Source organism: Megalops cyprinoides, chromosome 10, assembly GCF_013368585.1.
Source record: "Megalops cyprinoides isolate fMegCyp1 chromosome 10, fMegCyp1.pri, whole genome shotgun sequence".
Lineage (NCBI taxonomy): Eukaryota > Metazoa > Chordata > Actinopteri > Elopiformes > Megalopidae > Megalops > Megalops cyprinoides.
Window position 1 is genome coordinate 18,159,607 of NC_050592.1, and position 14,583 is coordinate 18,174,189.

The following is a 14,583-nucleotide window of genomic DNA, read 5'->3' on the forward strand; positions in this document are numbered from 1 at the left end:
TAGTATGTGCACATGCTCTGATGCTTGCAGGTTATTTATGTCCATGTTCAAAAAAAGTTTTATCCACAATGTAAAGGGATCAGTGGAGTTGCTTTAGAAAAAAAATGGGTGATCAAAATTCTGTCACGCTGGCGAGAAGAGAATGGTTGTTTTTAGCAGCCTCTGAGCTGGTCCCATTCACATGTCAAGCTTCAGGTTGATCACAGGCTGCAATAAAGGAAAAGACATGTTTGGACAGCAGAAAAACTGGAAGAGATTTATGTATGATTGTATGACTCCTGTCTGCATCTCAGAGAATCAAGGCCTTTAATCTGTCTCACCATGATGCGGTTTGTGCTGAACTTTGAGAAACCTTTGAGTGAGTTTTTTTGCTTTTTTGTATGCTGCAGTTGAGTGTTTATTTTAACCATTTCTGCAATTGCTGCACTGTTTCAGTTACACATGTGTTCAGCTTGGTTTTTCAGGTTTATGGATAGCACATTGCAGTTAATACAAAGGGAGACCTGAGTAAGAAGTGTATCTTGTCATACCAGAATGTTGAAGTGTTCCCTGCACACTGCTTTGCTCTCCCAGTAAATTAACACCACTGCAACCCCCATCTCCAGGACAAGAAGACTGGCAGTCAGCCCTTGTACCCCTACCAGTGCTGATCCCAAATCCATCTGAAAACAAATATCAAAGATACTCAATCATAAATGCAGCATCAGACTGACTTTATTGCACTTCTTCATCAACAGGGATGTCATTATCATTTTTCCACCATTGTGTATCATTTAAAGGTTATTGTTTATTTCATTAATATACTCAATACATAAATCAATAGATGCAGTATGTTTCTCCAACAAATGACCCTTTGGCAACAAGCCATTGTAATATAAGTCTTTCAGATACTGACAGCCATTAAAAAAGCGCAAACATTTAAACCAATGTTTATGAAAATACATACACAAATCTGATACATAAAATATATTTAAAAATTTTAAATGCTCAAAAAGAGAGAAAAGTAATATTAAACCATGGTGTGTCACATTAAAAGGACAAGATCAAGAAAAAATCTGAAATCTCTTTGATTACAGAACGTTCTTTTTTTTACAGGACACATTTTTTACTTATTTTGTTTCTAATGTTGCTTTTTAAAATTATGCTCCAGAGTGTCATTCTTCATTTTAATGGACAGAAAGAAGGTAAATCACTTTGGCAAAAAGTCTGTATTTCATAAAAAAATATTTTTTTTTACCTTCATGTAAATACATACTATATTAACATTTCATATAAAACAAGAAAAAAAAACATATATGTAGATAATATGCATTTATACATTGTACTCAACTCAATCAGATGGGGTTTGGGTCACTTACATTGTATGAACCGAATATATGAAGGCAACACATCACCAGAGCAACAATGGCCCAGAAGAAACTTATGATGTTGAGCGAAAATGACAGTTTTGTCTGGAAAGAGAAAGGGACAGAGAAAGAGAAATAAGCAACACGGACTATATGGCATGTCTTATTTCTGCATTATTTCATTATTCTATATACTGTATAACACTACGGTCATTATGAATTATGAATTTCATTCAATATAATTATTCAGTATCCACAGAATGTATTGTACCATCATAGGTAAATAGTAGTATATACCTCAAATATAACTATGCAACAAAAAATATTTCACTTATAGAGTTTAAGAGACCAGCTGTGATCATACCACACACATATCTGGAGAATGTCCTGCAGCATATGACAGCATCCCTGAAACAATGAACTTAAAAAAAAAATAATAATCAGATTACATTCAAAGTCCCAAATAAATTCAAGTGCATCACAGATTAGATCACAGATTAGTCAGTTTTTAGGTCTGCTGTATAAAAACTTTAATGTGAAAGTGTTGTGAATGGTTCTCTACTTAAATACACTGTGTATTCACAAAGTACTTGTGAAAAAGGAGGCAGAAGCCTTGTACAGTCCTGCAAAATACAGTGACCTGAATGTCATGTGAAAATACACATGGACATGTTTAATATTGTTTTGAGATGCAAGGAGGTGTCTCACCAGAACACTGGGCAAGGTGTATGCCAAATGAAACATATCTTCCTGGGTCACCAGCAACCCCAGACAGATGACCATCACTCCAGTGATTAGCTGTGAGGTCTACACATAAAAGACGGTGGATAACATCAAGTACATTTGTAAAACCTACAATTACTGCATTTTGTCTACAAGCTGATCTGAGTCATTATTATCTTGTTCATGTAATGCATTATTAAACTTTTCATCACCAAACAATGTATAGATTGCTTTAAAGATGAGATGAGAAAACCAGGCCATTCCATGTGAAAATACACATTATTTATAAGTATATAAATGAGTATAGTATAAGTATATAGTGATGAATGATGATGATGATGATGATGCTAATTAATGGAAATGATTCATCATATGTCTGTTCACAGAGCAGCCTATTACATTTTTCATTCCTCATAATAAATGGCATGAATATAACTAAAGAGTCCAGCCCATCTCCCAGCAAATCCAGAAGGTTGATTTCGGTGGATTTTTCCAACACTGTAATGTTGGAAAACTACAATGTGTAGAACAAACATTTAAGACCTACCCCTAAGGCTTTCGGTTGTCCTTGGAGAAAAACCTTGTACACATCTTTGAATACACAGCTAAAGTTCTCTGGCAGGAGTTCCTCTTCTTTTCCAATGCTGGAAAGAGGTATTGTGATGACCATATGATCATCTGACTTGAATGTGTAGGCCATTATCTGCCAAAATATAAGCAGTTAGCACCGGTAAAAAGTTGAGTTCATGCAATTAATGTTTACTATAATAACACTCAAGTTCCCAGCATATTCAGCAAGTAGCAGAAATAATCTGCAAACATCTGCACCATCTACCTAATATGAAACATTTTCACCCTGATGTGTGATAGCTTTAATGAGTTAAGAAAATCTCATATAAATAAGTTTCAATAATGGCAAGGAAGCTTGTTTTTATTTAAGAAACGTATAGTTCCCAATATTCTGCTAATAGGGCAAATATGTAAGGTATTGAAAATGTGCCATTTGAAAAAATATCCTTTCAAAGAGAAAATCTGTGAAAAATATTTTATAGCAATACCTTACATGCTGTAAAATTAATCTCATTAGTTTCAAAGAATTTCAGTTTTGAAAATTGTTCCTATTAGATTAAACATCAAATAAGCGTTATTCAGGTGTGATGATACTGACAGATCATAACTCAAAATGTAAACAGTAAAATGGCATATTTTGTAATAATAGAGAAAATTCAATCATTATAACTTAGTAACCTACTGATACAGCCTATCAAATTATTTACATTACCAAAGGAAATCATTTTAATGACAGTGAATCATTTTAATTTGATCACAAAAATGGAATTGTATATTTCCATAGAAAATTATGCAATGAAAATATTTTGTCTGACTTTTTGTGACAGTCAGGTCAGGAAGCTTACATATTGATTTATATTTTAGGAGGTCTTTAGCTTTTGGTGGATATTTGCCCTAAATATGACAACTAATCAAACATCATCAAACATAGTCTCTTTTCATGCACAAGTGACAGAGCACAGGAACAAAAATGATAAAGTAATAATAGTAAAATCTCTCTCCCTATAGATTAATGATTAATTGTAATTATACTTTTATATCCCGGTGTGAATAAAACGTTAGCCTAACTCATCTTACCTGCAGCAGTTTCTGGACCCTACAGGGATTGCAACTGCAGCATTGTTTGCATCACCCTCTCTCTCTCTCTCTCTCTCTCTCTCTCACACACACACACACACACACACAAACACACACACACACACACACACACACACACACACACACACACACACACAAACACACACATGCCCACACCCACATGAAGCACTGCACTGCCACTGTACCCAAGCGTGCTACAAAAGATGTGCAGCTCATACAGACCTTCATGCCGCACCAACAAGTGTCAACAGTATTCTTGAATGACCTGTTTTCACCCTGGCCCTCAGCTCTCACACTTTCACTAATAATTAAATCAATAGATAATGAACAAAGTTTGGACTTTTAAACTCATTTTAAATTACTGTGGTACTTCTTGGAGTGCCCAAGTGCCTCCACCCAAATCTGTCATTCAAGAGCCAAGAATGTCCACTTTCTTTAACAGAAAAAAAAATCATGGTTTAAAAAAACACACAGAGACCTGGTTGCAGGTGATTTGAAAAGTGTAACTATTTAAAACAATTAGCCATATGTGTAAAAATGCTGAATTTATCAAAGTAAATGAAATTATTGACAAAGACACTAAAGGTTGCACAAGAAGTTTTCTTGGGTTGTAAAGAAACACGCACATCAATAATCAAAAAGCAACTGGTTTTAATGTATTAATAGCAAGCTATTGACATTTTCATGCTGAATGTAAATGTATGTGTTAAAAATCAATTAAATTATTTATGCATAACTCCTATGATAACACAGATATCTTAAGATTTGCCTTTGTTAAAATGCGAATGATAATAGTTCACCAAAATAAAGAATAAAGAAATAAAGCCAAAAATTCTGACACATTTCTGACTCTTCCCTTGTCATGAGGCAGCAAAACTAAACTTTCTCTGGGGTTTTGTTGCTACACCACTAAAGTTCAAAACTGAATGTCACACAAATATGGATGATCAGACTAATTTTACTGCTGTAACAACAGGCCTACAGAGTGGAGCAGATATAGATCCCGACCTTGTTATTGGTGAATTGAGTGTTTGGAGACAGCAGGCTCTTGCAGATAATGAAGTCACATGCATATCAGGCTCCAAATAGAAGGTTCTTCATGCAGAGAAATTTCTGCGTGTGAATAAAATGCATAGTTCCGCTTTTGCATGGGTGTGAAACCAAGCTCATCCTGTCTGCTTGCTTGTAATAAATAATGGAAAGTTAACATAAATATTCTGGCTTAATATGGCTGTCTTGTTCCCTCTCATTATACGCTAGTTAAAAATTAATGCTTCTCTAATTCATCTGATGCCTGACGAACACTCTGACACAAAGCTTCTGTGCTTCACCCAGTGCACGCCCTGATGAGTGCCAAGGCTAACCTGCCCAGCTTCTTCAGTGATATCCATAATCTTAATTATGATAATGGTGAATATGGTTACTACTGCTACTAATATTATTTGTCATCGTGACCATCACCACCAACTTATTTTGATCAATATATTTCTGATTCCTACTTGATTTAATAAAATGTGTGCTCTTATGAGCATTTGCAAAGCTCCTATTAAGATATGCTTGATCAATGCATCAATTCCTGTTGTCATTTTGGATGGTAAATACAGGTTTACTGTTTCACATATAAGAACATGTGTTGTAATCAAGCTGTAGTTTCTCAAAGAGAGAACTGAACCCCTGGAACAGAAGTGTTTTTTTCTCTCTCTGCTACAATGGTATGTGAAGGGGGTTATGCAGAAAAACCAATGACTGCAATCACAATAACGGTTTAAAAATTGGTGTGAGATGTCCCTGTGGCTTTTAAAGCACACACACCTCATGCCTCACCCAAAAAAAAAAAATAGTATCACACAATGGTGAAAATACGGCTTTGAAGAAGTCAACAACGAGGGGCCACAAGCACACTGCTGCAACCAAAACCCATCCTTGCAACAGTGTTAGAGCATGAATGTGGCCCAGAGTGAAAAAAACATGATCAGTATTAAGATTCCATTTACCTTTGTTTTGAAAGAAGAGCCATGCAGATGGAGTGTAAAACTTAAAAATGAGCTGAATGGATTTTTCTCAGCATGAAAGAGTAGAGTCCATAAATCTGTAATCAAAGGCTATCACTCTAAAGTAAGACTATAATTTTAAGATGTCAAGCTTCTTGTATGAAAACAAAATCATTATTGCTGCATAATTATGAGACATTATCACACCCTCTGGGCCGCATGTATACAGATAACGAACAGCCCCATGCTCCTCTTTGATAGAGGATGTGGTTAAAAAGACAGCTATGTGCTGGGAAGGGAGGGGGAGGGGGAGGGGGAGGCAGAGGGGGGATTTACAGAGATCACTGTTAATGTGTGATGTGTGCTGTAAAGGGAGAAATGGTACTGGGTTATTAGGAGGACCGAACACTGGGTGAGTTCTGTTACACATTTCTATGATAATGACCAAGGAAACAATATCATGAGCAAAATTCTACTATTCCGGTTTGCATTTATATTTGTTTTGTGCAATTGCTTATTTGGAATTGAAAGCTAAAGCCCAAGAGATCAAAATGGAGTTTTAAATTGTTGTCTACTTTTTGAACCAACATTTAATTTTTTTTTTCACAAGCCTGCATACAACATATACAGTGCAAACCTTCTAAACCCTGCATACAATTAAGAAAGCAAATAACCATATCTTAAATTTCCATGAAGTGCTTAATATAATCACATCAGTAAATGATTGATGCTGCTCCATAAATGTATAAACTGTTAAATATCAAACATGCAAGCTGCGCTGGTTAATGGACTCCGCAGTAAGCAGATACAATGTAACAATTTTATGATGCATGAATTTTATTAGTTTTGTTATTAAGGGTTTTTTTTTCCAGTTGCCACAGAATAAAACCATAACAGAATAAGCATGCTAATGTGTGTGTGATCATGACATCAAAAAAGGGAAATAAAATTCAGGGCAGGGTAAGGTGAAGAAAGAGCAAAAACAGAAGGGGCATTTTATGTGCATTTGTTTATTAGGCAGTGTTTCGGTGTTGAATAAATTTTCATTGGGAGTTACCTTATTTCCTAAACCTGAAAAATGCCCAACAACCCTCTGTAGACATGCAACACAAACATTCCTAATGAATAATTCAAAGAACATGGCCTGCAAAATTTAAAATCATACACTGTTTCATTAAGATTTAAATGAAACAATCTTGAAGCAATAACATGGATTTTAAAAAAACTCCTTCTTTCTACTGTCTAATACATGACCCTAATGTTTGCTGCTAGGAGGGGTTTTCCCTTTCCCTTTCCCTACTTTGAAAACTGTGACTGTGAAACTTTTTTTTAAAAATCCACAACATGGTTCTTCTTCTGCTCATCATCATCATCACTGTGTTTAATTTGTTGCACATGTCTGATTTTCTCTCTCTTTGATTTAGCCAGTAATTTGGCCTTTCACCTCTTTATTTGATTGTATTTTAGAGTGAAAATCTTCATTAAATAACACCTAAGGAGCTTCCACTCCCACTGCCTCCACCGTAGTGAGAGGACTTCAGTCACGATGGCCTGTGTAATGAGAGAGCTCATAGAACAAGAGGATGATCGGGACGAGATGAGAAAACCTTTGATTAAGCAGTACTGTGCCACCGATGTGGTCCCTGCCAAGATGCAGCCCCTGCATGATCTGCTGCAGAAACAGCCTGCAGCTATCGGGGTGAGGCCTGCAGAACATCCCTTACCTTTATTATTAGGTATTTTATATTCAGCTGTGCAGGACTTAAAGATTAAAATGGCCCTCATTGACCCAGGTACTGAAGCAATCAGCTGACATTGTCTTTGTAAATTTGGTACGGTACACTTAGTTCAATGTACAGTATAATACATTCTGCTTATTTTTCTCCATTTTTCACCTAAATGCATTTTCACCTAAATGCATTTTCTGTCATATATTGTAGGTAGCAATAATAACAATTACACATTTTATTTATATAGCACCTTTTTAATTTAAAGGGAATATCTCAAAGTGCTTTACATAGGTGTTACGTTAAAAAATAAATAGATATTTCAAATTCACATGTTATATATGAGGCAGATACTAATGTAATATATTGACATATGACTGGGTAATTTTGTCAGACATGGGTTTAGGTTTTTTTTTACTCTTTTATTTCACACTGTTTTAAGGTGATGCATTTTCTTTTTATTTCCTTTTTAATTGTTAACTCTTGTCCTTCATTTCTTTACTGTTACCTAAAAACCTTGAATAAAATTCTCATCATAAAAAGGCAAAAATATAAAACCTCATATATATAAAAGTACACATATCAAATAACAGAGAGTAGCTGTTACTTTTTTAATGCTTTATCTTCAACAATAACATTTTGATCCAATATACAAACATAAGATTTTACAGTACAGATAGCAAAGTAAAAAAGGTACAATAAGGAGAAAGGAAAAAAGGGAAAAAAAGAAAATTAATAAAATAAAATTGAACAAAAAAAGTAGAAAAAAAAAGAAAAATTACATACTAAGCATTCAGTTAGGGAATTACAAAAACATTATTGTAACGTTTGACCAGCATTATAGCTTTTTTGTTTTCCATTAGTTTACAGTTTTCAATAAACAACTCAAATTCTGCACAAATCTGGTGCAGAGAGTAGCTGTTACTGTGGCGACAACCAGCAAGATTATGACATAGCAGTATATATTTAATACGATTCAATAAATATCATGGAAAAAAACATGCACAAAAAATGTGCTCCTAATTTAATGTACCATTTATCTTTTTAACCTCAAACTAATCATTTTAACAGTGTCATTTGTTTCACCTCAGGTTGTACAGATGGTGTCTGGGATCACAATTTTCGGGCTTGGAGTGGTCCTGGCAACAACATCGCCCCTGACTCTGGCCATCATATTCAGAGTACCGATCCTCACAGGGCTCCTGGTAGGCTGCGTCCACCTGAATTTCACCCCCAAAGCCCACTTTGTAGCCCTATAAATTCCTACATCATTTGCGAACATTACATGGTGTTCATAACCCAGCAGGAAGATAGCTTTGCTAATGAGCTGCATGTCAGACTGGGTGAATGAGGAGGATCTGGCATGCAGCTGACAAGTGAGGCTAGCAGGCTGGCTGCTTTTCTCCTTGTGTCCAACGATTGCCTAAACAAAATGACCTAAGGTGTAGATTCTATCCATTGTATTTGGCCTGAATTCTGGCTTCAAGCAAATGTGTATTTGAAATATATGATTATTTATACAATGTTATGAATGTGGTTTTCACTCTATTATAATTGTTCTAAAGTCCTTACATAGGTATTTTATTTTGTGAGGAACTTAATTTTGTGACATTTCCTGTTGTGTAGTATTATATTAACACACCAGTGTGTGCCCCTGCAAGAAGACACAAAGAGTTGATTCCTGTATGTACAGTATTCCTCTTTATCTGTGTGGTGGATGGTTTGCTTGAGTTCTGTTATTATTTCAATTTTATATTGTTTTGAAACCCTAATGACAGACAGTTTTGGGCAGTATGAAATACTGGACATTTCATCTTAATATTGATATTGTGTTGTGATATTGCTATTTTATATATTCAGCTTTCCCTGTTTAAGTATTGATCAACTGTTGTTGTAGGTCAGGGGAAAAATCAAGATTCTAATCAGGTTCTCAATTTATAAATGATTGAGAACTGATTTGTTGATCACAGGAAATATTAATTTTGACAGAAAATAAAAAGAAAAGAAGAAAAGTGATTCTCTTAAGACTCTTCTTATGTGAATCCAATAAACCTATAGCTTAATACCCTACTTCACTGAACATAATTACCATAATTCTTCAAATTCCACTCAAGCCTAAATGAAGTGATTGATAGGTCAGTCTCAGACATGGGTACACACCCTACAGCGTGAATGTAGGAAAGGAAATGTTTTGATAAGACAAAAGTCTATGTTCTATGTTCTTCCCCCAGTTTTTCATCTCTGGAATGTTGTCTGCCATGCTGCATAAATTTACCAGACTCTTGCCTGTGAGTAAATCTAAATATCAAATTATTATTTAGTTATGTATTAGTTATTGATGTACAGTTACATCATGTGTGCACTTAAAAATACTATTGATACACACAATATCATCTTGTTGTTGAATTGGTTGAAATTCCATCTTGTTGTCACTGTAATATTAGCCTATTCTTCTTAATAATGGTGTTACTTGGGACACAATGAAGTTTCCGTAGAAAGGTTTTGACTGCTGCTAATGAGCGCCTTGAGTAAAAAACGTTTGGAGTTCTGGGGCCAAAATCCTCTTCAGTCTGAATAGATTGAAACAGACTGAAAAGTCTAAATAGGCCATTTTCAGTGTAAATATCGGTTGCCTTTGTGTTCTTAACATCTCCTATGAACTGTTCACTTGCAGATCTGCGTCGCAGTAAACATCGGATGTTTGTGCGTTGCAGGGGTTGGAGTGGTGCTCTTGACCATCGACTTAGCTTTAGCGACTCCTAATGCGAGTCCCCACATTAAGGTGAGATTTTAAGAAAAATTATTCGCCTGCATCTCAGAAAATGTTTTGTTGCAGCAAATAAGATCGCTATTGTCTTTTTTTAAGTACTCATCAGATTTAGCGAACAGTGTCATCTATTGGCTAAACACTGCGACTGCACACGTTTAGCCCCTCACAAACACTACAATATTCTTAGTGTTGCCCAATAAATAACCTAAATGGATTTACAGATTTTCAGTGTTTATACTCACCTGCTTGAATAGGTGTCCTCAATTTCCAGCATGTGCCAGTCTGAAAGAATGAAGGAAAACCATGGGCAGGCATACATATATATATATACAGTAATAATGCATATATTCAGTACTCTGTAGCTAACAGTGCTAAAAATTTGACCTTTTATTTGAAGAATAATCTGCTTAACAGTTTTGCTGTAAAAAAACATTTTCACAAACTCTTTACAGTTCCAGTAAATTAAATTGCTCACACATTAATTAAGTTTTAAGTAATATGGTGTAAAACCATTAGATGACCTCTATGAATGCTTGTGTTGGACAGGTAAAGGTGCTCGTCATGTGTGTAACAGTGCTGGAGATGTGCATCACTGCAGTTCTTCTGTTCTGGATGCGCAGAGAATTGCGCAGTACAAATAAAACAGCCTGACTGCATTGCCCTGGCACAAAGCTGTGACGACTTCATCCCAGAAGAACAGGAAATCCTGTTAAATTTTAACGGCACAATTTCTTTATTCTTTATCCACTTCAGTGCAAATGTCTTATAAATGTCAGATATTTTTGCTTTTTTTTTAACTTGGAATGAGTTTGAGACTTGAGCTGTGCTTCTCATCAATGTTTGAGTCTACAGATGCATACAGATATAAAAGAGAGAGCAATGTCTCTCACGTTACGCTCTTAAAATGTAAAGCTAATATATAAAATGTAGAATTTAGTTAACAAAGCATATCTTTTATAGTATATTTTATGCTTACTCAATATCTGCTTTTGAGGCTTTTGACAGTTTGCAGGTGACATGAAAACTGGAAATAAGATCATGTTTTCTTGCCTGGTTAATTAAATTTGACATCATTTAAAATTTAATAATACATCCTGGGAATCCACAGAAAAACTTTACTTTGTTTAATTGTGTGGGTGCACAGCAGTAGGAGCTCACAACTGAGTTGTTGTATTTGGCAATTTTACAAATTATCCATTAATACAACTAGATATTTACCAAATAAATTCAGATGCCAACATATACATGAGTACATGTCCCACATGCAGCCAATCAAAGGGAATGTCATTGAACTTGACAGCTAGATTATCTTAACACCATGACAACTTTGCCTACTGAAACTGGCAATATCGTCATACAAGACGATGATTTGGCCCAGTCTTACAACACAATCCAAGGCAAACTAGCCAGTTGCACAGGTGTATTACAGGTGTTTAACGTCTAAGCAGAATGCTCCTGATGCAAGTTGTTAGTAATAATGGAAAAATGAAGGCTTCAGTTTATTTCTTAATATAGTAAAAATATATTCAAAATCTGAGTGTGACCCTCACAACAAACTTATTGAATATTTTCTTCTGAATCTTTCTGGCCTTACATCTGTCATTATTCCATTTATTAAATATCACTTTATTGCAAACATATTTTTACAGGTTTCATCAGGATGAGCATTGTTACAATAATAATCATAATTAAAATGATAGTGACTTTATATATTCTGTCTATATCTGGATAGGCCTTAATGCTCTGCAGTCATGGCCTACAGTTTTCACGCTGTCGAACGAGGGAGAACCATCTCATATAGAAACCACTTGCTAAGAATGTGATTGAGGTTTTTGTGACTGCAGTTTAAGGACAACCACCCGCTTTGGTGACATGTACGTGCAGCTGTGGCTGCAGCTGCTCAGCAGAGCCTTGACTTCACTCTTTCCTTCTCTACTGGGTTGTAGGTCAGAGGCCTCTGTACCTCTGTATAGAGCAATGACATGGTTCATGATATTGCCCCTCAGATAACATACTTACATTCACATATCATTGATGTGACATTCAAGCAACCTGGTAGGGTAACCTATTACTGCTACTCCTCAAGAAATATTGTGAGAATTTTGACAATGGCCACCACTTCTACCTGCAATTTATTGAATACATTTCCCCCTCTGCCCACACTGATGCTGCCTCATCTGGTAATAGAGGATGACTAAAATCTTTCAGTTAATTAAAGGGATACTTTCAGAAAAACACAGTTGAACTTAACTCAAGTGGAACAAGTCACAGTGACCATAAAATCAGCATCAAATCAAATCAACTGCTGCTACGACCCATGACAGCCCGCACGAAGAAACATTTTAGTAATAAATTTTTGTCGTGCATGTACAGGGCAGTGTAGCATAGATAGAGACTTCATTTGAAAAAAAAAGTTACAAGTCTTTGAAGAAGTACTTATCGTGAATATCTTAAATATCCAGTTGTATACATGGCTAATAAATTAAATGTAAACTGCCTTAACCAGGATGGGTCCATAACTGAGTAAATAAGATAATATAAGCCATTTCTCAGGTTAAATCATCATATGAATACCATGTTACTTGCATACATACTTACAGATGTTCATTTTTGTCAATGAATTTGTCACAAACAGAAGCAGTGTTAATGTTTTCTTTTAATTATGTTTTACAATCTGTACAGACAAGCAATTCACTTACTAATGTTAACAATAAAAAAAATTACAGACAAAGAAAGATGCTTGCATTTTATAATAAAACTGTAAGGCTGTCGGCTAAACATAATACAAAGGTGTCATTGCTCTGTACTAATTGTAATTTGTTGTTTGGGTTTTCCTTTTAAAAGAAAAAACAGCAATAAAAAACTCATCTACAATATAAACAGTGATGCAGATCTAATTAACTAAACCCATATACATTTCATTACGTACCAGCATGTCGCTTTTTTAGTACTGCATAGAAGTTATCATTTTAATTTACAATACATAATTATAAAATTCCAAAAATGTATTTCTGATGACGGGTTATCAGTCCCAGATATGATAGTGTCACTTTTTAGTGCTCTTCAGCAGTTTGGTGTAAACCAATCAGACCCATGTGACATCTCCTCTGCTAAATTCAGAAGTCCAGTTTAGGGGCTCTGGTGGTTCTGAGAGTCCAATATTGCTCTGAGTGTGGTCTTGTCCAAGTAGAATCACAGCTAGGGAAAAAAGAAGGATTCAAACTGATTTACACACACACACACAGGAGTTCTAACACAGAGGCAGACCTGCTTTTCTCCACTAACATAACATTAAAGTTGCTCTTAACTACAAACAATTGGGCCAGTGCTGATGGCGGGTTCTTTCTAAAATAGCAACCATAATCCAGTGGATCCATTGCCATTTTCACTTCCAGTTCATCAAATATAGAACCATTTACTAGGGAAATGTTAGTATTCATAAAATTTAACTGATTGTCAAGTGCCAAAAACAATGATTTAGAAATGATCATAATAATGGCAGCTGTGTACATTAAATACATTACAGCACAATTCCTCAAACATGCCAGTTTCCAGAAAAATGTATGTATGGGTTTTACATTACAAAAGGTAAACTGATGATTGATACTCACACTCTTTGGTATATGAAATACATATTATAGTTGTGAGCAAACTCACATGTAATTGCATGTAAGAATTAAGTTTTAAGTCACTATAAACTGCATGCAATAATTTAATTCATACATGCTTCACATAAATATATACATTTACACCATCCCACAGAAGAAAGCACTTACATCAGTAGACAGAAAGATTTTTTTGGCCAAGGTTCCACAGCTCACCACAGATGAACGTGTTACCATTTAGTGAAAATGTGGGAGTAACAAGGGAAACACGAGGACAAAGCAAGTCACTGGTCACACCTTTTCAACCCTTTAACCCCAAGAGAGCACTCCCATGCAACCCAGACAAACAAAAATCACCAATGCAAAAAAAAAAATCACATGTATTAGTATGGATAAATGGAGTAACCATCTTTATAAGTACATTATAATAATGTGTTAATGAATGAGGCTCTGAACAGAACAAAGCAGAAATGAACTCCAATGAGACCAAATTACTTACTGAGCTAAACCCTTTCAGTCAGACCACTGTTGAGAGGCCTAATGTTATATGAGATGTCTTGCTCTGGCAAAAACAAAACAACAAAATGTGATAAGAGAAAGACAGCCAGTGTCATTCTTCATTGCGCTGTTGGGTTAACAGAGACTGGGATGGAGGGGCTGAGTCAAGCCTGAGCTTGAGGATTGTGACCCCCTGCTGAATGTGGGTAACTTTCATAAATGATAACCAACAACCGAAGACAGCCTTGTTGACCT

General features: G+C 35.4%; 3 protein-coding genes across 4 annotated transcripts in view; 1 reads left to right on the forward strand and 2 right to left on the reverse strand.

Annotated features, from left to right (window-relative positions):
• Positions 1–45: 45 nt before the first annotated feature.
• LOC118784005 lies at positions 46–4,808 on the reverse strand. Its single transcript, XM_036537970.1, has 7 exons — positions 4,746–4,808; positions 2,617–2,772; positions 2,055–2,153; positions 1,711–1,767; positions 1,370–1,451; positions 531–646; positions 46–207 (listed from the first exon to the last, which is right to left on the reverse strand). The coding sequence occupies exons 2-7, from the start codon at positions 2,767–2,769 to the stop codon at positions 178–180; spliced, it is 537 nt and encodes a 178-aa protein (XP_036393863.1). The 5' UTR covers positions 2,770–2,772; positions 4,746–4,808; the 3' UTR covers positions 46–177.
• Positions 4,809–7,219: 2,411 nt separating this feature from the next.
• On the forward strand, positions 7,220–10,945 carry si:ch211-269k10.4 (uncharacterized protein LOC100150242 homolog). Its single transcript, XM_036537853.1, has 5 exons — positions 7,220–7,427; positions 8,547–8,660; positions 9,687–9,743; positions 10,130–10,237; positions 10,772–10,945. Exons 1-5 carry the CDS (start codon positions 7,275–7,277, stop codon positions 10,874–10,876), a joined length of 537 nt encoding a protein of 178 aa, XP_036393746.1. The 5' UTR covers positions 7,220–7,274; the 3' UTR covers positions 10,877–10,945.
• A 2,052-nt stretch (positions 10,946–12,997) lies between these two features.
• zgc:158766 (uncharacterized protein LOC100009641 homolog) overlaps positions 12,998–14,583 on the reverse strand; it is a 32,583-nt gene continuing 30,997 nt past the window's right edge. Inside the window, exons 23-24 of one of the 2 annotated variants that reach the window (XM_036539313.1) lie at positions 14,330–14,392; positions 12,998–13,423 (exon numbers count right to left, since the gene is read on the reverse strand). In XM_036539313.1, the coding sequence (XP_036395206.1) occupies positions 14,348–14,392 (45 nt within the window). In that variant the 3' untranslated portion in view covers positions 12,998–13,423; positions 14,330–14,347. The remainder of the gene's footprint in view (positions 13,424–14,329; positions 14,393–14,583) is intronic. The other variant, XM_036539314.1, reaches the window with a different exon arrangement.